The 26,272-nt window shown below is 37.0% G+C and overlaps 1 protein-coding gene across 5 annotated transcripts in view; it reads right to left on the bottom strand.

Annotated features, from left to right (window-relative positions):
- atp8a1 (ATPase phospholipid transporting 8A1) overlaps positions 1–26,272 on the bottom strand; it is a 157,538-nt gene that overhangs the window by 68,952 nt on the left and 62,314 nt on the right. For 2 of the 5 annotated variants that reach the window (XM_089134958.1, XM_089134957.1), the window contains exons 5-14: positions 25,024–25,069; positions 23,980–24,020; positions 21,443–21,516; positions 19,090–19,159; positions 18,856–18,983; positions 17,362–17,473; positions 17,113–17,278; positions 11,676–11,803; positions 11,245–11,322; positions 10,862–10,950 (exon numbers count right to left, since the gene is read on the bottom strand). In XM_089134958.1, the coding sequence (XP_088991084.1) occupies positions 10,862–10,950; positions 11,245–11,322; positions 11,676–11,803; positions 17,113–17,278; positions 17,362–17,473; positions 18,856–18,983; positions 19,090–19,159; positions 21,443–21,516; positions 23,980–24,020; positions 25,024–25,069 (932 nt within the window). Of the gene's footprint in view, positions 1–4,364; positions 4,410–10,861; positions 10,951–11,244; positions 11,323–11,675; positions 11,804–17,112; positions 17,279–17,361; positions 17,474–18,855; positions 18,984–19,089; positions 19,160–21,442; positions 21,517–22,252; positions 22,327–23,979; positions 24,021–25,023; positions 25,070–26,272 lie in introns of all 5 variants that reach the window. The other 3 variants (XM_089134960.1, XM_089134959.1, XM_089134961.1) reach the window with 3 other exon arrangements.

Raw genomic sequence — 26,272 nt, 5'->3', positions numbered from 1 at the left:
TTAAAAAAGAAAAACAGTTATTACATTGTAATAATATTTTATTGTACTTTTTAAAAATTGTATTTGTGATCAAATAAATGCAGATAACACTGCACAAATTAAACATCATGAATGAGCAGGAAGCATTATAATAATTATTGCAATTTTTAACGTCCTAACTCATCATTTGACTTTCCCAAGACTTTAATACAAAATTAGCGTGCCACCATAATTTTGTGTGTTATTTTCGAGATAACTTTGGCTCAATTAAACATAAGTAATGAGGTCATGTGACAATGATGGTGCATAGAACCGCTAGAAATGCTTAACGTTACATAATGCATATAGCATCACATGCTATTTATAGAAGTAGTAAGCAGTATTCAGAGTAGACAGTGCACGCTACTGCATTCTGAAGACAGCCTCTGTGCCTCTGTGTTATTGGTGATCCAAAGCCCAGCGGACAATCGTCTCCATGGAAACTGAATGCGACACTGTAGTTATCAGCCCTCGATGGCCCTATTTTGCTCATTCATTCATATCCCTCCCGCAATCTACTGCAGTATTGAACTATAATGGACTATAACAGATAAACACGTTATTTCTCTCTCTCTCACACGCACCACACAGCCCACTGCAGCATTTCCTATTACAGCTCCACTGAAAAGTAAGCAGTTCACCATTGTTTAAATGTGAGCATGTTTGTGAGAGGGGAAAAACAAAGTAAACAGCAGAGGTGGAAGGGCACGAGGCATATGTCAGTGTTGCTTACACAACTCCCACAAGACACATGCAAACACGCTTCCATTGTTCCCCTGCACATGGCTTCACCGCTCAAATGAAGCTACAATCATGTCCTGCAGACTTAATGCTCACAGCCAAAGACAGATACTGCATATACAGTGCACAAGTTAATGATGAAATTCTCCAGAAGCTTTTATCTGGAAAAAACAAACAAACAATTGTTTTGCTACAAGGAACCCAGTCCTTTCAGCCATCATTATTTGTTATGTATGCTTTTATTCTTGCTTTACACACACAACTTGTTTACACTCCAAAAATAACTATTTAATAAAAATGATACTCAGCAGTTAAATTAAATTTGCAAAACAGCATTTGCTTGATCTATCTGCATTGAGACTACATTCATTTTTTTGTTATTAAAGGTATAGTTCACCCAAAAATAAAAACCATCATAATTTACTCCAAACCTGTATGAATTTCTTTCTTCTGCTTAACACAAAATAAGATATTTTGAAGAATGTCAGTAACCAAACAGTTGATGGACCCCATTGACTTCCATAGTTTATTTTTATTACCATATGGAAGTCAATGGGGTCCATCAACTGTTGGTTCCCACATCTTCTTTTATGTTCAGCCGAAGAAAGAAACTCATAATGTACAGGTTTGGAACAACTTGAGGGGGAGTAAATGATGACAATTTTCTTTTTGGGGTGAACTATCCCTTTAAAATACATATTTAGTTAGACAAATAGCCCACTCCAAAATAAAAAATGTCACCTCCATGTCCTTCCAAAACTGTATGACTTTCCTTGTTTTTTTCTATGGACACAAAAAGATGATGTTTTGAAAAATGTGCCTTTGTCTTTACAATAAAAGTCAATGGGGTCCAATGTTATCAGCATTTCTTCTTTTGGATTTTCCACAAAAGAAACTCAATTTCAGGATTCTGCTCTAGAAAGAGTCTGAGTTAATATTCATTATTTAATTTCATTTTACGAAAATCCATTTTCAATTTGTAGAAACATTATTCTGATATATATGTTATAGTTTGAGTGCAATAAAACCCCTACTAGGCTTTATTAGATAAACCTGACAGACTTGCTAAAGATAAAGATTTTAATATCAATATCTGATAGGCTTGTAAAATATTTGAGTTACGAAGATATTCAATCTAATGCACACAATATGACTTTGAATTCTCTCCACAGGAATCCTGCTCTTCTAGGGACACTATCTCTTGAGCCCCGTTCACTAAGTGCAAATTGTCCTCATGGGGTCCATGCTGGATGTGGAAGATTGATTTAATTTATAACGCTGCTACTGTAACAATAAATGTACATTTAGAAAGCGTACTATATAAAAAAAGTAAAAATAAAATATTATACATTGAAATTGTAATCAGTATAAATGCAGTAAAGTAAATATTAATAATGTACAGTGTTATAAATAAATGTAAATAATATATATTTAGCATTAAACGAGAATGGTCTTTTATTTTTTATTATCATATGGAAGTCAATGGGGTCCATCAGCTGTTGGTTCCCATATTATTCAAAATATCTTCTTTTGTGTTCAGCAGAAGAAAGAAACTCATACAGGTTTGGAACAACTTGAGGGTGAGTAATGTACAGCATTAATGTTATAAATAAATGTAAATAATATATGAAGAGTTCAGACGCAAAAGCCTCTAAATGCCATTTGAAATTTTCTTCTTTAATGATGATTTTTATCAAAATTGTATATTTAAGTTCAGTAATTTCACTTAAATAACAATTCATAGGTAATTATCATTGCCATTTAAGTGAAATTACTAAACTTAAATATACAAGCTTGATAAAAATCATCATTAAAGAAGAAAATTTCAAATGGCATTTAGAGGCTTTTGCATCTGAACTCTTCATATATTTAGCAGCAAATGAGAACAGTCTTTTATAGTTTTTATTTAGAATATGATTTTTATTTTTTCTTATTTGGGGTGAAATTTGGGGTGAAACCCAGAACAATTTTACCACATAAAGTGATGTCAGTCAGGGTTTATGCTTCTCATATATGCTCTGAGGGAGATTTAAGTAATGTCCAAATGGAAAGTACAATTTTCAAGCTGGAGCTCCATTTATATTTTAGTAGTGTTGTCTAAAATTAATGTGTCACGAGTTTGGCTGTTCCAGTTACAAATCATAAAGTGTGTCATGATATGCATTGCTTTCTAAAAGTTCAATCCTGGAGACTGGTCACAAATCTATATACAGTACATCACTGTGTTCTTTAAGCATACCTTTAACTACAGGATACATAGGGACATCAACCATAGAGTAGACTGAAATTAGAAAACTTTTGCAAAATGGCGTAACATTTGCTATACAGTGCGCCTGTCAAAAAAGTATGAAAAGTTGAAACATTAAATATTTTGTATCTTTGAAAAGTCTCTTATGCTCATCAAGGCGGCATTTATTTGATCAAAAATACAGTAAAAACAATAATATTGTGAAATATTTTAAAACATTTAAAAAAGTAATTTATTGCTGTGATGGGAAAGGAAAGCTGAATTTACAGCATCATTACTCCAGTCTTCAGTGTTACATGATCAAACAATTTTTTTGAAATGTTGAATAAAGCAATAAGCCATACAAAGCTGTGTTTTGCAGTGAATTTAGAACAGCTAAGGGCCGTTGTTAGGCACGAGGCAGAGCAGAGCTTTTATAAAACGATTACTAAAATAAAATAAACACCAGCAACAAAAAATATAAAGTTATAACACATTTATTCCTCCGCCAAGCAATGTAGTTTCAAAGAGATTGCAAAGCAGGCATATTTCAACTCAAAACCATGGATTAATCCACAGATAAAATATCTTTTCAAGAAGAGAAAACTTGCCTTTAGGCAAAAGGACTCCACTGGTTTAAAAAAAAGAAATCAGGATATCAAAAATGAAAACTTTAAAGCGAAAAATAATTATAAAAACAAACTGGAGCAGGACTTTGCAAATATGAACACCAATCAGGCATTCCAGCATGTAAGGACTCTTACTGGACAAGCTTTTAAAGGAGCATTTCACCCATTTCAACATTAACCTTTAAAGAAAGTGGATCATATGTAGTCGAAATGCAAAAGGATCTTTGAATTTGGTGCCCTCTTGACCGAGAAAAGACAGAAAATGAGAAAGGACGCATTTGTATCCAAGACAACAACTCCCACAATGCACCACATTGCACAATAGATAATAACATTTCCAAACTTTTGACAGTTACTAGGTTCTATATATTTAGCAAAAGTTACACCATAGAGAGGTTCATATACAAAAAAATATTCTATATTAAACAAGTTTGAGCTGAGAAATCAAAGACAAACTCTACAATAGAAAACACCTGCTGCTGTCTCAACCATACAGAACAGCCAAAAACAACAGATTTATATTATTCAATCAAACCAGCACACCACAGAAAATCAGACAACAGCTCCTTTTAATTTACATTCAACAGGAACCTGTCTTCACACTAATTTAGGGTGACACAGTGCAGACAAAGTCCAACAAACACAACCACATCACAAGAAAAGGGCTCAAACCACATTCCTCACAAGGCATCACAGCAAGAACACATCACAGAAGCATAAAACATACAGCCAATGGTGTTGCTCCTTACCAGTCCTCCTCCGCAAAACTACCATCCTCAACTTCAGCTGCATGACTGTAGGGTGGAGTGAAGAGAGTTACAGACAAAAACACAACCCAAATGACCACGTTTACCCATCTCTGACTGCCAGTGCAATACATCACATCTATAGAAATGGGTTTATTGATATACTTTGAACAGAAAGCAGTGACAATATATTATTATATTTATGCTTTAATTCATAATTAACATGAACAGATGCATCTCAATAAACCCAATTTATATTTCTCAAAACTAATTCCTGGCAACACGTTAAGAAAAGTTAGACAAAAATTCATTAAAGGGATTTTGTGAGATGCATAAGCATTAATCCAAAATTAATGATTAAAAATGTATTCACTGCAAGGTAAAACTCTAATATTTATCCATACTAATTGTCTAACAAATAATCAGACTTAATGCAACAGACCTCACATGAATTTGAAGGGTAAGGGAGAATAACTAACCAAGAACTGTGACTACAGTTAATTAAAAGAGCACAAATCCAAAGTAAGCCAAATAATTAGATGAATACTGGAATGGCTACATTTTCTAGAAAGACTAAGACAAGCTAGTGCTAGCGGAGGGGCAGTGGATGAATTGCTGGCTGCTAAACCGATTCTGCTGGGATGGGGAGACACAGCCACTGCTGCCGGCTTGACAGGAAAACATTATTCTCGCATCTTTGCTCAGGTCAACAGATTCGCTGTTGAGGGCTTTGTTAATTGTAATATGAGTGGACATTGGCCTAACCATGTGTTTAGGGACCAGACACTGGTGAGGGAAAAAGTTAGAATGAGCAGAGTTAATATTATGACACAACGGGAGAATAGCACACTAGGGAAATAAAAAAAAAAGTTGTGTGTATTGTAGAAATCGTTTTGGAAGAGCAATGTGCACAACACAATAATAACAAATGCCACGTGTCACATGTATTAGAAGTCCCAACCATAGTACATCCTGTAGATTTGTGGACATGTACCATGTCACGTATTATTTGAAGTCTCCTTTACATGGTCCGTGAATATGGAAATCATTCAGTATCATGGTATACATCAAAGTACTACGGTCTGATACGGTCAATTTATCATGGTGCAGCCATAGTACTTTTTAAATGGGGTTTGTCATGAATGTAGGAATACATAAATTCAGAAAAGCAAGGAAAACAAAAAGAAAGAAAAGAGAAAAGGAAAACAAACAGAAAATTGATTAAATAAGAAAAGTGAAAGGAAAAGAAATTGGAAAATGAAAGAAAAAAAATCTGTAAATGTCCAATAAGCTATTAATGATCCTACATTGACAAAATATTGCCCTATTGGGTAAAAAGCATTAGCATTGACCTTAGTGCTTCATGTGGCGTATTTCAAACCCGAATTATGACTTGACCGAAACTACAAAATACAAAAGGCAGGTTGACTGGTCATGCACATATCTGACTCTGTACCATCAGCCTCAGGGGCAAGAGAATTGTTTAGTACGCTGAAACATAAGAACTGCATTTCAGCAGGGGGGCACAGTGCATTTACACTAATATAGGCCAACACAAGTCCTGCAGGTATTAAACTCGACGACTTCTTCAGCATCCAAACAAAACAGATTTCAGCAGACGGGTGGGACTTGGGTCTTTTAAAACAAGCATGTTTTAAAAAAGACAAATGCTAGCCGTGTCAGAGCCTTTTGGGTTGTTACTGAGAAAAAGAGCTTAGAGCAACAAGAAGAGAAAAGCAGTAGGATACCTGAGAGACTCGCACCAAAGTATCCCTGCAGAACTTCACTACCTCAGCTCCCTTCAAACAGACTCTCAAAAGTACTTGTTAAAAAAGGTGGTGCAGCCTAGTTGGTAAAGATTATGGCTGTTAATGTTGCAGGTTCAAACCAGAATTGGAGTCAAGTCCAGATCCACAATCGACTTTTTGACTCTAAGGCTTAAATCCAGCCTTGTCAGTCAAAAACAACACATTGCAAAGAACTGAAATCAAAGTTGGAATCAAATTTACCTAAAAGACCTCTAAATTACCAACATAATCCAAATTTTGCACAATCTATTACATGCCTTCTGTCATCAAATTACCTAGGAAAAGACATTTTAGTATTCTAAAACACTCCCCTTCAGGTTGTGATGCATGTGTCTATTTTCTGTGAAATCTTTAATACATTTTTTATGAAGTAAACATAATAATAAGTTATTCAGTAAGTATATTGTTAGCAATATTTCAAGATGAACACATATTAGGAGCAACTTACAGTATTGGGATATTGAGAAATGTTTATTTGTAGCATTGCACTGTTTTGCCCTCAACAATTAAACTACAGTGCTTAGATCATAAAAGCATTTAAATATCACATTTTATTTGTGTAAATATTCCAAAAAATCCATTTCGTAAAATCTTATCTGACTATTTTATTTTTGTATTAATTAACCAAAATACCAAAAAAAATGCTGAAATTACTGCAGCATTTAAAAAAACTTTTTTTTTAAAGTAATGAGACTAAGACTGAAGTCACATTCATATTATAAAGGATCAAGACTCCAACTCTGGTTGAACCCCAAGTTGTTCAATAAAAATCTGTTTGGTAAATGAATATACTTGGCAATTTAGCTATACAATAACATAAACAAATAGAATATATTATGTTTCTCTTATTCTGAAAATATGGATTCAGACCCCCTACTTCCACCTGACCTAAATGGGAAATGTTTATCAGTTTCCATGTTCGTTGCACAGATGAGATCATGTCTAATCGGAGAGATATTTGGGGGTGGGGTGAGTACAGCTGGACATTAACACACAACAATTCACAAACAATGAACAAAAGGCGAAAGCAGAACTCCTGGTACTGCACCATATAATCATTTTGTTTGTTAATCATTCTATGTCTCTGCCCGAGACTACACTCTATGCTCCTACAATGGTTTCTTCTTAAATCCCTTGCATACTCACACATTAGATAATGCTATTAGGTAATATGCCAAGCTAGATCAAGGCCACACATTAATGTGTTTTTAATAAGTCGCAAAGGAGATGGGGCCAGAGGAGACCCTGATGTAGGCCTATAAATAAGAAAAGGAAGTGCAAATTATCCAAGCAAGACTGCCCAGCCTTACAACCCAAACACAGTTATGACAGTTCCAAAAGCAAAGAATTAAGAAAAAAAAAAAAAGAAAAAAAATGAGATCAGATACAATAATTTCCTCTAGTGCTGAGGGCTAAAGAGCACTTTGGCCATCATGTCTCCATGAAATCTCATTAAATTAATTAACATCTTTAGCCAAAGGGATTTCCTCATTAATTACTGTTCTACTTAGCTGTGCAACGTAACACAAGTAGGGGGGAAAGAGTCATGAGGAGCCAAAACACATCGCACGCTTTTGTGACAATGTCAAATCTTCCTTGTACGTGAGACAAATGGCTATTAAATGTCTTAAATTTAGTCTATGAGGATAGAAAACGGTCCAATGTTGACAGACACCAGCACGTGTGCAAGTCTACAGTACGATGTTGTTTATTTTTAACAAAAACTACATTTTTTTTTATTTAAACAAAAGTAAAATAACATATTAGACAAAAACAGCCAAAAAATGTTAAAATAGCTTAAATAAAACAACTCAAAGATATGACATCTGAGATTATATCAAAACCAACTTTTCGACCTCTTGGTCTACATATGACACCGGCAGACCAAACCTTTGTTTACTAAATGAACGAGATTGGTTTAGAAGTGTAAATGAACATAATTGAGATATAAAATTGTGTGCTGGTGTTATTAGTGTAGTCACTGTGGAGATGCCTTGAGATTTTTTTGGCAAAAGGGGAGAGTTTTCAATGAAGACGTGAACGCAAAATCTGAGAAATTCAAGAAATTCAACTCGGACAGAAACACAAAAGAGACATAAAATGCAAGGTCTAGTGAAAAGATGTCAGCTCATCTCAACATTAACACCAGAACTCCAACATGCTACACTAGCAGCATGTAGGTTTTTCCAGTCCGACAAACATGTCAAGTCAAAAATCTAGGCTACATTTCACATCAACCTCTTCCTTTGGGCTTGTGCCAAGTTTCTCCACTCACTGCAAGAAAAGATGTCACGCTTCAAAAACATCAATGACTTGGTTTGGTGGCTGTACTCGCTCCGATGCCCAGCAATAGGAGATGTGGGGGAAGAGGAGGGATGCATCATCAAACGGGACCAAGTTTATTTGAAGCTGATAAAATATGGCATCAATATTCAGGAGGTGGAGGACGACTCACTTCTGAAATATACAGTGGCCCAGTTTAAAATAAAACATACTTGAGAGAGAATAAACGGGTACCATGATGACTTCACCAATGGATAAGCAGAGGGATCCCTCTATGTAGAGAGAAATATCTAGAAGAATGGCTTGAGGAATGATGCTGGCTTAGGATAGCCTGGTGAAAACCAGACCATTCTCAGTTGTAACTGAGTTTTGGTCTGGCAAAGCGTCATAGACAAATCATTTCCAGAGGGGCGCCACCAACGGACATCGCGGATAGATCCAAAACCAATCAGAGCGATGAAGGAGATGATATATGCAGAGTGGCGGAGAAACATCTCCGAGTGTTGTTCTTTGCTCGGTTTTTAACAAAAAAGAAACGTTCAAATCGCTTAAAACAGACGCGATGGCTGATTCGAACGAGTGATGTTCGACGCGACATCCAAGTAATGTAATGTAGGCTACAAAATCTGCTTCAAATTCCCAGCGCTGTCGTCATCGTGTAAAGCCCGCCCCCAATGCTTCTGATTGGTGCCCCGATTTCGACGGATTGGAAATGGGCTTGAATGAGCTCTTTGCCAGACTAACTTTCAGAGCAAATCTAAATTTGCCGGAAGTTGTCTGGGTTTTCCCAGGCTAGGCTTAGGAGGGATCAGCATTGCCTGGTGCAAAGGTCAAGGATGTAGAATTAGAGGGTGAGCGAATGAGCTTGATCTTGTGCATGATCTCGCTGATTATATTCTCTTAAACGTAACGTGCGGACGTTCAGACGACATATTGTTCAAAAGTTTGGGGTCAGTTTTTCAGTAAAGTCAGTAAAAGTCATTTATAATGTTAATTCCTTCTTTTTTTAATCAGTCTCCACAAAAATATTAAACAGCCGAACTGTTTTCAACACTGATAATAGAAAATGTTTCTTAAGCACCCAATCAGTACATCAGAATGATTTCTGAAGGATCATGTAAGGAAAATTTAGTTAGGAATAAATTACATTTTAAAATATATCACAATAGAAAACAATATTACTGTTTTTTATCAGATAAATGCAGCTTTGGTGAGCATAAAAGAAAAAAAAGAAAACAAAATTGACACCAAACTTTTGATCAAGTATAAAATGACTATGAAAATCATCATATAAAATCGGTCAGTGATGAGATCATTGTAACATTGGCATAATGAATCGCGATTTCTATTTATTTGCGTGTTGATTCTCATGAACAGCACACAGAAAACAAGACCAGAAACAAAAAGCTCGCCACATATTTTTTTCTGTGTACCAAATGTCAGAAGACAATTCTAGACCAATAGGGAAATTAAACATCACAGACTGACCTCCTGGCTCAATATAAAGAGAATAAACTCCAAGTGTGACAGGTGCCTCAGGTGAGTGTAATACAGCATTAAAACCCTAAAAAAATAAATACAATCGTTTGCCGTCTTGCAAGCATTAGCACTGGAAATCTAAATACATTTCAACATTTTGAATTGAATATTTCCACCAAGTGTTTTCCTTTAAGTGTCACAATGGAACTGCCTCTTGAATCTCCTGACCTCAGAAGAGTTTTAATTGATTTAATGGGATTAATGCTGCTCCTAATGCTGATCATTTAGATGTGCTTTATTCTCTGAAAGAAGAACGTAAAGAGGCACTATTAAGCATGAATGTGAATACAAGATTGTATTTTGTGATGGATGGCGTGTCTGTGATAAGATCTAGAGACCTTGTGCATGTAAACATCCAATAATCTCAGTGCCGTGGCCCTGACGTGACCTTGCCCAATATGCCTCATCTTTCGTAAACTGCTTACCATAAACATCACTGTGATCATAAAATCTATCTGGTGAGAAGCAAAGACACAGATATGGAAGAGAGCTATGCCATCATTGTCTCATCTGCCACACGCTGAGAAACGTTTCTTCAAAAACACTCACATAGCACAATGGAAATCTAATCTTTCACAAAACTTTAGGCTTATAAATGTAAAACCTCACACAATTTTCTACATCTAGAATTAGAATAGACATAAAAACGTCCCAAATTAGACAAATAGTCAACCTGAAATGCTGTGTTCCTATCTGAGCATGTAAAAAAAAGAAGAAAATCTGCGAGTCCCCTTCTCTGATATTTATAGAATCACTCTGGGTGTGCAGGGAAGCATCGAGGCAGCTGCTAACAAGGGAGCTGAGGACAAGACAGCTAGAGCCAGATGTGCAATCTACTGATTATTAAAGCAATGTGAAACAGAGCCTTACCCGTAGGCCACGCCTGCAATCGTGCACTTCTTAAACTGCATGACGTTGCAGGTCAGGGTGCCCGTCTTGTCCGAAAAGATGTACTTAACCTGGTTTTAGGAACAAGAGAGCAATAAACTACAGTAAATTAGGTAAAAGTAAGCAGACATCACGCCCAGTCTCAAACTCCGTCCCGAATCCCTCTTATTTATTTTACTGGCTCATTCAGCCCATCAGGCAATTGTTTAAGCATGTACGGGGTATTTTTAACATGAAATGTTGCGCAATGCACCTTTAAGTGATCACAGCAAAGGTAAATCAAATCAAAATATTGGTTTTATTTTTCATTTTCATTCATCCACTTTTGTTTATTTCTGAAATTGAAAATTGAGAACAATCAGTACCTGTCCCAACTCCTCATTCAGGTTTGATGTCCGGGCCATAGCTGGTGTGTTGGTGGCTTCATACAGCATGTCAGTGTCCTAAATGACAGTGTAAATTAATATTCACAACCATTTTTTATTAATACCTTGCCATCTGGACTCCAAAACATGACTAACACTTCTTTTATTTTCATACTCTGTCAATCAAAGCAACCTCCACTCAAAAGTCTTGCCATTCAGTGAGAACTTAAAACTCCATTGCATCTGTGCTTTAAGCGCCCTGCCCTAAATCCAATTTTGGCATCTTCATATGGGTTATTTTGATAAAGCTCCACTTTCATTTGGGCTGTGAAGTTTTCTAGGATTGGCCCTGGAGGTTTAAGCAGTCTGCATTTCAAAGACAGCAGATTCATCAAGCAGGAACAGCTCCTGTGGCTCAGACTCGCACTCACCCAGTTGATGAAGAAAGCCTGGACGAACTTGATGACCTCTAGAGTCACCAGAAGACTGATGGGAATCAGGTTGTTGAAGAGGATGATGAAGGTGAGGAAGTTCAGGCCAAAATTAGCTGCTCCACCATCTGGAAAAAGAAAAGCGAGGGAAGGAAGAGGAGAAAGTGGAAGTGAGGTGAAAGACAGGTTTCTGAGCAAGGAAAGGCATGATGGGATGGGCTGAATTTGGGAGGGATGATGGAAGGACAATGCCACAAGCTCATCTGGGTCTAATTTGCAACGTTTCCACAATGCTCCACTAGCGTTGTGCGAGCGTTGTGCAAACACTAATCTGAGCAAATTCAAATCTTTCAACCAATCTCTCCGATAAGACTCTAACCTAGGAATTTACATTCAATTCTCTAATTATGTCTCCATTAATTAGTAGCTAAGCTGACTCTTGAGTCTTTGACAACATAGCAGAAGCCTTGGCAATATGAGCAAAATTCAAAGCAATACCCACAATGCACTGGGGTGGGTGATCATGATTTCCTATCTTAAACACCAAATTTAACAAAGAGAGCAGCACAAAGAAAAAAAAAAGTGTACTCGATAAAAACAAGACCACAGACACAAGACAGCTCAGACAGAATTAAAGTCAACATGAAACAACAATCACAACCCATTTTACTTTTAACCCTAATTGTTCAAATAACTGGGGTATTTTTTTTTATTAAATACTTCTATTCAACAAGGACGCACTTTAACATTTATGATGTTACAAATGTTTTCTATTTCAAATAAATGCTGAGTCCTGAAAAATATGTATCGTGGTTTCCACAAAAATATTAAGTACCACCAGTTTTCAATATTGATAATAATAAATGTTTCTTGAGCAACAAATTAGAATATTAGAATGCTTTCTGGAGGATCATGTGACACTGAAGACTGAATTTTCAGCATCTTTAAAATATATTAAAACAGTAATGACAATAATGTTGTTTTTACTGTTTTTTACAATCAAATAAATGCATCCTTAAGACTTGTTTCAAAATAATTACCATTCAAAAGGTCTGTAAGATTGTTTTAGTGCATCAATAATCAAAAAAGAAATTGGCTATTGGTTAACATCAACCACTCATGAAATGGTGAGACCAACGAGTTAAGGTGAATGGGTTTAATTTTGATTTCGTGTTGACTTTAAGTATTAATAAAAAGCTTTACCTGGGGGAGGGGGGGCAGGGGGAGGGGTCCGCAGAGTGCAATAATGCTCTTTCTGAGCAGTTAGGAGGAGAGGGAGTGCTTTTCCATACAGAATCATAGAACTAAAGAGGCTGGGCAATCATACAACCGCTATTGGAACTGACTCACACAGAGAGGAAGAGGATTTGGCTAGTGGTGGGAAGGAAGACAATCAGTTTGGATGTTTCAATGTAAAGAAGGGGGACTCAGTCCAAAGTACCTTCCCATAATGTGAAGCCGAAAAGAGAGATGTGACATTTAGAGATATTTCAATAATTTGGAAGGTTTGAAACGGTCTCTTGTTTGTCGGCTGAAGAAGACCTTTCCTGTTGGAAGATTTTTGCTGCACTGGAAATGAGTACATACTAAGTTAAACAACTTATTTCTTGCTTGACTGTTGAACAGTCATCTACTCTTAAAATACTTTTCTAGTCTTGTTAATTAATGTGAAGCTGTTTTCTATGTATAAACTGCTATATATATATATGAAGAAGCAATAAATCCTTTCTCTGCATTCAATATAAATGAGTTCAAATGAGACCAAGGTTAATCATTAATATCCACCCATCTACATATGCTCACAGCAGCATTCTGAAGCAGTGGAAGATGCAGCACGTACAGTATCTCTCTAAACTACTGCAGGTCCAGTGACATCAGTGCAGCAAGGAGTCACGCTGTAGGGTCAGCACTTCTCAAGACACCCGTCAGCATTTGTGCAGCACAAAACCTGCTACCTGTTATTTCATGGTCAGGAGTTCAACATGGGTGACTGTTGATGCAGGTGGTGCGCATGCATAACAAACGACTGCAGCTCTCAAGTGCTCTAGTCCATACAGTAGCTCAATCTGCATAGAGCCATGTGCATTGATTTGGATACTTACTGGGACAGAAGCCAAAGCCAAAACATCACAGGGGTTCAAAGTCAAATGAATTATTAATTATGAATAATTACTCATCTGCTTGAAGTGTGCAATGCTTAGATTAATGAGTGGAAGGTGTGTATTCATCGTGTGTACGCCTGCTAACCCAATCTGGAAACCTTAGCATACTGCATTGTTTTCACCTCTAGGGATGAATCCTATCCTGATGTCCAGCAGAACAAAACCAAACAGATGCAATCATGGCCAAGAGGTCAAGAGTTGGCTGGTTAGCCTGACCCAGTTACTTTGCAGATGTTGTAACTACACCATCTTTATGCAAAAAGGATTTTCTCCATTGACATCCATTTAAAAAAGTAGTTGGTATTCCGACTAAATAGTTTTCAAATTTCTTACTTGTGCAACTAGCACTGAAATGAATGGCAAAAGAGTGCTGAAGTTATCACGTCACTTTGTAGGCCAAAACGCGGAAGTGAGTTAGCATTTTAGCACTCCCGGTTCCCTCGCTCTAAAGTCTATGGGATTTTTGAATGGGTTTTTGCAAAATCGCCTGAAATAAGGTCTGTGGTTAACAAAGCCTCTAAATATTTTCACGTTTTAATCTATGACATAAAACAGACCCGTTATAACCAGGTTGTGTTTTTTTAAAAACTTTATTGGGTCTGCTTGTGTTTTTTAAAAACTTTATATAGGCTTCAAAATGAATAAATTTTGAATAAACTTGTTTATCTAAGATTATCTTTGAAAGACAAAACGTGTAAGGGTCACAACCCTTTGTTGAACACAGATCTTATTTTTTGCGATTTTCCAAAAGTCTGTGGGGAAAATGCATAGCTTTTCGATCGAGGGAACCCATGCGCCGCTAACTTCCGAGTTGTCTTACAAAGTGACGTCATCACTTCGGCACTCTAAACTACATAGATACACTACCATCAAAGTCCTTTTAGGCAAGTCATGCCACTAGGCCACCATCTTGGCAGCGCCTCCGGACAGCTATTTCGGACTAACAAGACCAGGCTCCTATCTAAATGAATGGGCAGCTGCACTTTCACTGGTCATCGGGACATAAAAACTGCTTTTATACAAACAGTAATAAAATATGATAAAAATCGCTGAAAAAGTTTGATGACTTTGCCCCAAAATAAGGTTTAAAACGCCTTTTCCCCCACAGGTTATACTTATACTGCTCGCTCTAGATTCCGGGAGATTTTAACTAATTTGTGGTCATTGCCGCTATCAATCTGCGAGAGACTCCTGGAACTTCCGGGAGACTTGGGATGTCTGATATTTACACAACACACACATACACTGCATATCAAATCTGCCGCCTTTTCAAACTGTAACGTATTTTCCGCTGTCGCAAACCTCAACTGTGCGCATGCGTCGGTGGAACCAGACGATAGGCTTAAATGTTTCCCGGCTGGACTGTTAAAAGCAGACGGTTGGCTTTCCAATGGGAGGGGCGGGGCATGTGCATACAACCCATCTTTGGTTATACAGGGTTTTCCCTGTATAATTGTATTAAGGATTGAAGATTTGGCATGTCTCTGTATAAATAGTCTCTGCTACCATTCAAAAGTTTGAGGTTGGTAAGATTTTTAAATGTTTTTGAAAGAAGTCTCTTATGCAATTATATTATATTATATTATTACAATTTAAAACAATGATTTTCTTTTTTATATATTTTAATCTCATTTTAAAATGTTTTTTTTTTCCTGTGATGGCACAGCTTCATTTTGAATGGTAGTGTAGTTCCCTCCAGATATTATAAACCATCTTGATCATACCTCTGACTGAAGAGCAGGAAGTGTCCTTGGTTTATATCGTAAATATGACCAGCAAAAGCATGTAAACAACAAATCAATGCCACCTCTCGCTTTTACGGTTCCACTAGGACGGCAAACAAAAAACATAGAAGACCAAGTCCCCCTCCTTTAGAGGAATAATCAATTTCATGATGGATACCTGCTTTATGACCTCACCGTTACCTCACATGACGCCCAACATCATTGATATTTCCTTTCCAAATGATTGCGGTGGATGTGAATAATTACAGATGGAGCCCAGCATTCACGGTGGTGCATCTCAGCATTTGACAACATTTTCAAAGAACTCACAGAGCATACCAAGTAGGGAACCGTGTAGGCCATAAAACAAGCTGCGATCGATTTGGACACAAACAGCCCCTCCTATTTAAATCAAGAATAATGATGGTGGTGACATGTTAATCAATTTGCAAATGGCTCCTGACGCAAATGTAACATTTTCGCATCTCGTTGGTGCGCAAAATTGTCTGTTTATCTCTTTTTTCAAATCACCTGCGATGCTCCAGGCACACAACAGATGTTCCCATCACTATTCATTAAAAATGAATGGCGGTGTTGTATTTCTTAATATCAAACTTTTACAATCCAAACATTAAGCCTATTAGCATGGATTTGCTCATCTCCTCCAGAGAGAGCCTTTTCAGCCTCGTCTGCCAGCACCAGTAAAACAAACGCAGCAGAACGAGGAGGAGGTGGGTAAGAGGAAAAGGGGGGCATTTAGAAAATGTCACGGTTTGACCTCCAGGGTCTTCTGCTTCCACACGGGAATACATTTCAAACTCTTGCTCTGACAAGGCCCTTGGGTAACTTGCTCCTCTCCACGTGTGTTTCTTTGGGTCCGAGGCTTACTGTCATGCCTCATTAGTTAGGCACGAGCAAAAGGACGCTGGCGTGGCCGAAGCCTGAGCTTGCGAAGTGTTTAACGTGTCACCAAAATAAAGGAAGGGGGGGGCAAGTTTTTTGACATCAGGCATTAAGAGGGTCTACACAGTGTAGAGCTGGAGGGGAAAAACCTATCATTGGATTCCTGGTGTGTGTGTGCAGTCCTCTGCAATTACCCCCTCAAAGTAGGGCAACCATATAAGTGGCTTCGGTAGCTTAGCAAAAGCTGAGCTTCAGTTAGGGGTTAGTAAGGAGGGGTCATTCACAGATGGCCAAGGGTTTTAAATGGTTGTTACCTGGAGCTGTTAAGAAAATGACAACAACAAAGAAACAAAAAACACAAACCAAACAGAATGTTAGAAAGGAAGCTGATAACAAAACGAACGAAAAATAGTACAGCAGCGTTTGTGATATTCAACCATTTATACATTCACGTGTCTATGCATATTAGAACTAAAAGGGAAAGATTCTCCTTTCCCTTTTTATTGACAAATATTCACATATGCAATGCATATTTGTTGCATGTTACATAGAGGGAAGACAAAAATTACTGACGAAAAAAAATGAAAGCACACATAGACGCGCAAGCGGTCTAGCATGACAGAAGGAAGGGAGGGGTCTGGTTCTTACAGTTGAGATCCATGTACCAGGCGTCATTGCCGTACTGATACTTCCAGATGGTCTGGCCGATGGAGCAAACCAACGAGATGGCCAAGAGACAGCCGAAAAGCACGAGGATCTGAAAGTTGGTGATGCGCTCCACATTGGAAAGCTTCAGAGGCGGGCGTGTGGAGTTCTGGTGGACACAGATCATCAGGGTTTCTCAGGATAAAGCTGGATTTGGGATATGACTAAAGTGGACTGAAACGGACAACTCACCTGCATGAGTTTGGTGTCGTGCCCTGTGTAGACCACGATACCGTGCACCCACTGTGTGTTCCTGAGTTGAGCTCCTCGCGGCAAGATCTGATCAGGGCCCAGTGGTAGAGTGCTAAATATAGAGCAAACATGACTATTTCGCCATTCGTCCACTTTAAACAATGAATCCCACCAAAAACATTAAAGGGACACTCCACCCATTTGCATTAAGCTTTCCATTGTTTGAGACCCAGTTATACTATTGAATGGTCAAGCAACACTCATTATCCCCTGAGACGAGATAAATCTGCTATTTAGCTTTTTCACTTCCTCCTACATTGACACAAAAATCATCATTTTACGCCATTGCAGGAGGAAGTGTAAGAGAGCGGGATTTCTGTAAAGACAACAAGACTAGTTCCCACCCTTTCAAACCCGCTCATAGGGGGTTGGGCCTAATGCGCTAACAGACCAATCACAGATCAGTGCCAGTGCGCTTGATTTCACCGGCAGAAACTTTTTGAATATATGGACGAAGCTACTGAACACGCAGACGGATGCATTATGGAGGATTGGGATTCGAATGTCCGGGATTCAGCTTTTGCTTTCTGCATTGTTTACATGCACAGCTTTTGTTTCAAACTAACTGAATTCATTCTGATTGGTGAATTTGAATGTAGTGTTTACATGAACGCTAAACAAGTGATCGGTTGATATGCGTTTTAACATTGCTAAGAAAATTCCTGCTCCTCCGTGAGAGATACGAGACTGGTAACTTATTTCTCACAGGTGTTGCTCAACGGTAATCACGCCACCAGCCTCGCGTCATTTTCCCGCGGCCCTCACTCGTCCTGCTCGCCACAGTAAACATGATGAATAGCGACCCTAGAACGCAAAAGCCGAATCCCGGACATTTTGGCCGATCTCGAAACACATTTTCGGCAGACTCATCACCGAGACGCACTAGACTAGCCTAGACTTGTTGTTTACCTACTGAGTGGTTACCGGTAGGCGTGGCCTCCTAGGGCAGAGAAGCAAGTGCATTCTGGGAGTTGTTGACTTTCATCCACATAAGCCAAAAATACTTTTTCTGGCTTTTCTCAGTCTAGAAAGCTCCAAATTCAAACATAATTTCACATTCCTTCTACATAAATTACTCATTTTAAATACAAATTCATCTTTCCAGAGGTGGAATGACCCTTTAAGCATAACAGAAGGAGAATGTGATGTTTGATATAAATAACTGCACCAAGGTAGGTTTAATGAAAGCACAACAATTTCTGATTATATAAAGTACAGCTTTGTTCCTCGCTAAACATCAATACACATTTAAACCTGGCTTCAATAGCCCGTCTCGAAAGTATCAGGGAGTCATTTTAATTCTTCAAACTTCGATCGAATCCATCTTGCTGAAATTAACTTGTCTCAAGCTCATCAATATTTCAGACTAATAAAATACAAGGCTGAAGTCAGCCTCAGCATTTCAAGTCAAATTTCACAAGGCATTTTTCTTACCTGTGTCCATCCAGGCGAATATTGCCCACAAACTCATAGAGGTGTCTGTTGGGACTCTCACATTCCATCCGTCCTGAGATACGCATCAGACTGTCAATGTCCTTAATGTCAGCAGTGATCTGCAGACCCTGAGTACAACAAAAAACACGTTTACACAAAAAGTAATACAATTCAGACTGATAAACTACCTGAAAAACAACAGCAAGTATTACATGAAAAGAGCAAAGAATTCACCTGTCTGATCTTGAGATTAGTTTCTCCATCCAGATTTGAGGTCTCAATGTAGCACATTCCTTGAGGTTCACTAGGATAAACAGCAATATTATGGTAAATCATTGATTACTTATGGCTCTACCATAAGAATGTTTTGAAGTTTAATTAACTATATTAAATATTAATATAAAGTTATACAGTACCGTTAAAAAGTTTAGGGTCAGTAAGATTTTTTCCTGCATTTTTTTTTTTCCGAGAACACATTAAATTGATCAAAGATGACAGTAAAGACATTTATAATGTTACAAATGATTTCCATTTCAAAGAAATGCTTTCTGTTTAACTTTCTATTCCTCAAAAACTACTGAAAAGCATGAGGTTTTTTTTTTTTTATAAAAAAAATAAAAACAATTATATAAATAGCATAATAGAATGATTGTGTATGGAATCATGTGACATTGAAGACTGTAGTAATGATGCTGAAAATTCAGTTTTGCCAGCACAGTAGTACATTAAAATAGAAAACAGTTATTTCGACTTGTAATACTGTCACAATACTACTGTTTTTTTAATCAAATAAATGCAGCCTTGGTGAGCATAAGAGACTTTTAAACGGTAGTATATCTTAATAATTTATCATCTAAAACAACAAAAAATATGTAACTACATCAAGTTTAATATATATAATTAATATAATAGACGATATAACAAAATATAATATAACAAAAAGTTGGGTCACCTCATACAAAACTAAACAGCTAAATGAAGCCCTATAATCAAAGATGCTTTGTTTTCAAGAGCAAGTAGTTTTATGTTAAAATTTTTGCCATTATAATTACTTAAGCATTTTAGTACTTGAAAACTAAAAAAATATTGTTCAAATGGGACACCCTCAGAACCTTCATTTTGCACCCATTAGGAAACTTTCAGTCAATGCATCTTTGTTTATGGCCATGCATTCAGCTGTTTTTATTTTTAGTGACATCCTCCACATGCAACAAAGGAAAGATGCAGCACATCAGACAAATGAACATTCAGCATTAATACAGAGAAGAGTAAAAGCAGGATAGCGAGCACACAGGGCCAAAGCTGTTACACATCTCTCCTTTAATAAACGACAGCAAGCTTTAACAGAAAAGCTGGTCCCCATACAGAATTTAAACAAGTTATCAGAAAAGAGTGTTCTGCTTTGGGTCTATACAAAACAAAAACGGATATCAATAGTCCCCACCAAAACGTCACGTTTATAAGAGTGAAAGTGCATTAATATTATATCTCAGATTTGGTGTACGAACAATGCAAGTTTCTAAAAAGGTACATCACAATACTGAACATTGTAGTGATGTGAGCGCATGCAGAGTCCAAGCTCCTGCTGAAACCATGCATTGTGCAAACAGCTGTGACATTTGCAGTCATTCAATGGGCCTTTTCTACAGCTGTGTTAGAGAAGCGCTTTGTTTTTTCTTGTGTGCACTTGCTGAAGCATCTCCAGCATAAAACAAAGGTCTGTAATACACAACTGTCCAGTTAAAGAAAAGGGCTTCATCAGTATTTTCTGTTGGGAGATGAACAGAACTGTCCTCTGAGAAATTTGTGCCCCGTCAACTCATTTTTAGTGCTCGAATCTCACGCCTAAAAGTGGTCTAACAATGATCTGAGTTTACAGAGGCGTGATATTGTAAATAGGCCATTTGATTGCACAATTTTCAGACACATGAGGCGTGTCTCATTTCGAAGGCTGCATCCTCCGTAATATCCATAGCTATTGTTCTGAAATAAGACATTCTTTATGACATATGCAGCCAACAAATGTGACCTCCGGAATGACAAGCAGCTATGATGTGGCTGACGATATACTTAAAGCTGCAGTCCGTAGCTTTTTTGGGGTTAAAATTGAACCAAAATACATATTTGAGAAAATACATACAACCAGCCAGTGTTCAACACTATCTGCTTGCCGTAGCTCGATTCAAAGCAGTAAGCTTGTAATAATGTTTTTAATTCCAGTGGGACTGTTGGATTTCCATGGGAAATGTCTTTGCGTCATTACGTCACATCTGTACACATAAAGGAGTGGTCTCGGCTAGTCGGCTATATTGCGTGTGAGGATGTTGGAGGTGGAGATTTATAGATTTATCTTAAATATACATTGTTATATCAAAATTTTTTGAATACAGACAGAAAAATGTATATCACCCAGCGCTAAAACCCAACATCAATCAGAGAATGGATAAAAATAAACATGGTATAATTAAGAATAGCATCAAAAGCTGATAAAAAAAAAGGAGAGCGCAAAATATTAGAGTAACAGATTCTTTCCACCTGTGCACCCCCTTCCCACTAGACCCACATGCAAACCGGAGCTGTTCCTGACCTGGAGGACAGAAGGATGAGGTCGGCTGGGAGGTGATCTCCATTGGCTGCTCGGACTACCTCCCCTACCGAAACCTTCATTTACACAGTAGCCCCGGTGCAAGGGGAATGACACGAGAGAAGTCAGGAGACGGTTGTTCATCACGTGAGGTGGGAGTGGAGGGTGACAGGTGGAGATGACAGGAAGGAACGGACATAAGATGGATAGAGGAGGAAGAGCACACAGAAGAACATAGGGAAGAGACAAAAACACACAAATGTTTAATCTTTACAGAGAGAGAGAAAAAAAAAACGATGTCCACTGCTCAAAACCCATTCAAACCAAGCTGAACCATCAGTAAAGTCAAAAAAAAAAAAAAGAGTTTAAAATGCCAATTTACTGATATACATGTCTGAAAGACTCTCGAAACTTTGGGACAACTTGAGGCAAATGGATTTTGATAGTGAAGGGGATAGTGTTGGACAAATGTCATCAGGTCAGTAGTATTAACCAATAAGCAAACATCTGCGAAAGGAAGTGTTGATTTTGACTTATTCAATTCAACCCAAAAATGAAAATTCTGCCATTTATTTATTCTAAACCCATGTGACTTTTGAGTTTGGGACAACATAAGGCAAGTAAACAATGGCAGAATCTTAAAAACCTAATTTGATACCATTAACAGTATAATGCCACTGCATTGATTTACTGTTGGGCCTTATCTCAGGGTTATCTTATTAGCCTATTAATCAACACTTCCTTTGGGTTTTGAGTGTAAGACAGGGGCATAAGGATGGACTGGGTCCCTTCTGATGACGTGGACTCGTCTACCTGGACGACAGCAGTATTGCATCTGCTGGTATGAAATCTTTGCCATTAACTTTAACTATGTCTCCAACCATAACCTGTAAGACACAAACTAGTAATCAATTCAAAACCTTGCATTTGACATATTTCATTCAGGAAGTGCTTGGATCCAAACACAAGCTCTCATTTGAGCCTGTCATTTAAAATGAGGCCTTCATCAATAACATTCTCTGTGCAAATAAATAATTTATCTTTTTGGATTAGCATTTTTAATCATCTTTTTAGCCATAATCCAGTAGGAGAACGCTGCTTCATAGCTGCTATTTTGATTCGAAGTGGAGAGCTACTTAAACATGTACAAATTGATATACCATTCATATATATATATATATATATATATATATATATATATATATATATATATACACTGAACACATATATACATTTATAAGTATAAGTATATTAAAAATGCATTTTTCATTCTGTGCACTGTAATTCAAAAGTTTGTCACAGTGTGGTTTCATAAAATGATGGGCAACAAGAAGACTAGCTCCATAAATTATGTTTATGTTGCAAAGATTTAATGATTAATTGTTGTTTTTCTTTGTTTGTTTTCTTATTTTTGTTTGTGTTTTTTTGCTGCTTGAATAACTACATAATTGAGGTTAGATAAATGAATACTTGTCAATGGTCACTACAATGTATTTGACCTCAATTATGTACATATTCAAGCAGCAAAAAAATACAAAAAAAAAAAATATATATATATATATATATCATATATGTATGTATATATGCAAGTGTGTAAGTATGCAAGTATGCATATATATATATATATATATATATATATATATATATATATGTGTGTGTAGATGTATAGAACAACATAATAATATAAAAATTGTAAATTGAATGACTGTTAAGGGGGGTAGGAGTATATAAGTTTTACTTCTTCCTACTCCTTTTCGCACATGTAAAAAAAGTATAACAGGAAAGAAGTTTACTTTGTTTGCTGATCATTTGTTGTTGTTTTCTCCTATGTTTAAAACATTGTTTTATATTTTTATATACTTTATTTACTTTATTTTAAATAAAGATTTCAAATTCAAATGAGAACTAAAGCAGAAACCTATTTTACTTTCTTATCCATTCTAGCAGAACTTAGAAGAATTGCAGCATCAGAAATTAATATACTAAAGAACTGTGAGAAGTCATGGTTGATGACATCACATCCTAATCTGTGACATTGTGAAGTCACCAGGGCACAAGATAATGCCCTCTTGCAGATGTGCACTAATATAGCAAACAGTAACAGAGTGCCCAGTCACCAGGTAATTACATCTCCACTCTCCAGTCATTTCCTTTATATTATGATTATAATTATGGACCGTGTGTTCCCATAAAGTTAATTAGCTTTACTCTCTATTAACACATTAAAAAGCCGCTCTGTGTCTGGCTTTATTAAGATCTCTATGGTGACCGAACGTAAGAGTCAGCCTGGCTAGATTCTACCCCTATGACTCAACCTAAAGAGCTGAGTATCAAGAAAAGAAAAAGAGTGGAGAGGGAAGTATCCTCTACAGAAAACACCAAAGCATTTGTTTTTGAAACCAAACCTGCACTGGTTTACACCAGAGGGCATCTTTATATGCATACTCCCTCTCTCACTCTCTTTCCAAGAACATGTCAACTTGTTTTCATTCAGGAGCTCATTGAAGCAGTCAGTATGATGGGAACATCATCTACAGTACCTTCTCCCAATGTACAATCTCCCAAGCGCCGTTCCTCAATACTGAAAGAGAGAGAGAGAGAGAAAATCACCAACAAGAAAAGAAAAGACAGACCCAACTTAGACACCATGACACTATGGGTGCTTTTCAAACGGAAGGCTGTATCCTACGAAGGCTGCAAATCTCAGCTGCCACATCATCAAACCTCACTGAAGGCCAACCGTTTGAAGCATCCTAGGAAGGCAGCCTTCGATTCGCATCCTTCATTCGGCCGGTTTTGAAGGACATATCCTTTGCCACCTTAAATCACCCACATTCCAGTTGGCACATATTAAAATGAGCAAACGAGACGGTACTGAGCTTGTTTATTTTGAAATATAACACAAAAATGATGTTTTCGGACAGGATATACTGTAGATGTTATCTTTTGTTTTACTGAAAATTTTTTCCTTAACACTAAACTGCCAATAATGTAGGGCACTGGGAGACCACATACGGTTGCCATTAACTGTACTCTATTAATAAAAAGCCAGTTAATATAAAGATTTGTAATACAAAGCATTTTCCCAAAATGAAGCTAAAAATTTTGTGCGGTGGCCACGAGGTGGAAACATTTATGATGTAGCATTGCACACTTCCTATACCATCTCATTCAAGCGTTTAATGCTGAGGAGGACTCAAGGCCACAAGCCTTCGAAGGACTGAACTAGGAAGGATGATGCCTCAGTAGGAAGCAGCCTTCTGTTTGAGAAGCACCCTATAAATCAGCAATTCCAATACGGTCCTGGCACCATTGGTTCTCGTCCCTAATCACTGATGATGACTCATCCTCTACTTGCACATGTCTGATTCTTTGACCAGTCAATTGCTCTCTAGAAGCAAAATGTCTTAACTAGCTCATGCGTGTAAGGCAAACTAACGCTATTGCCCATTTATATAAAAAATAAAAGTTGTTTACGTCCCATCTCAACTTTGTTTCAATGGGAAATCAGGGAAGAAAATTGAGCTAATCAGACAAATATATGGGGATTTTAAAGAAGACCAGTGAGCAAACAATTGTCTTACCTTGTGTTTCTTTCTTGTTAACAACATTATCAGCTTTGTGACGCTTCTGAAAACAAACAAATAAAAATTCTAATTAAAAATAAATAAATGATTAAAAAAAAAAATCAAATGAGCCTCAACTGCTGAAAAAAACTTAAATAGTTTTAGATGGATGGACATGGAATTGTTTAGATTTTATAATTGTCTGCTAAAGTGTAAATCATCAATAAAATAAGTAAAATAATAGAAATATATCTATAAAATAATTTACCAAGAGAATAGATTCTGAAACCCCTAAACATCAACAAGAAAAGTATACTATATTGGCTTTTACAAGCACAGTTACTACCAGAAAGTAAATTACAGCATGCATTCAACAAAAAGTCATAAGAAAAATATCAAACAAAAATCTATTTAGCAAAAGAGTGATGTTTCACCGGTATAATGATCAATAACACCGTGCTAATCGAAAAGAGAAGAGTCTGTTGAAGCACTTTTTTCTGTGCCAGATTACAAGAGCTGTTTGACCTGCTTTAAACTGAACCACTTTAAGTGAATGCAAATGAGTGAGAGTGATCTGAAAACCCTGATTAGCCTCTTAAAGCAAAACATACTGTATTCATCTGTGCTCTTGCCTTCAGTGCTCTCTGATTGCCTAATCATCCTCCTGGCCAACACTGGTAAAATATGTCCCATGTCACCACTCTTCATCCAGGATGACTGGTTAATATGCCATTAGGCTTGTATTTATTTATAGAACTTGATGCATAAAATAACTAAATAGCAGAAATGTAAAATAACTAAAATGAAAACCAAATGAATAAAAACTAGACAAAAAATTAATTAAATTAAATGACTAAAATTGTAAAATTAGAATGAAAACAGAAAATTTTAAAATAAAAAAATAATTCAATATTGATATAACAGCATCTCAGTACTCAATACTAAAATAACACTGATGTATATACACAACGTGAAAAAAAAAATGGTTGCTAATAAAAATTAAAAAAAAAATCATTGCAGGCTGTGTCTCTCCAGCCTTTCCCTTTATCCCTTCTTGCATCTCTCTCAAATTTATATTATATTAAAAGGATATGAAATGTGACAAACAGCCTCATTCATATTACTGGAGAGCTTATTGAGCAGCCCATGTCACATGACCTCCCCTCAGACTCAGCAGGAGAAAGAAAAAGTTCTCAGGTCTCACATCCCATTCATCATCCAGATCAGCTCTGGTGCAGCGTTGAATAACTCTGTCTTTCCCTTTCTC

The sequence above is a fragment of the Pimephales promelas genome, chromosome 9 (genome assembly GCF_988280905.1).
Source record: "Pimephales promelas chromosome 9, fPimPro1.hap1.1, whole genome shotgun sequence".
In the NCBI taxonomy this organism is placed as follows: Eukaryota; Metazoa; Chordata; class Actinopteri; order Cypriniformes; family Leuciscidae; genus Pimephales; species Pimephales promelas.
This window is presented reverse-complemented; position numbering and strand designations above follow the sequence as displayed.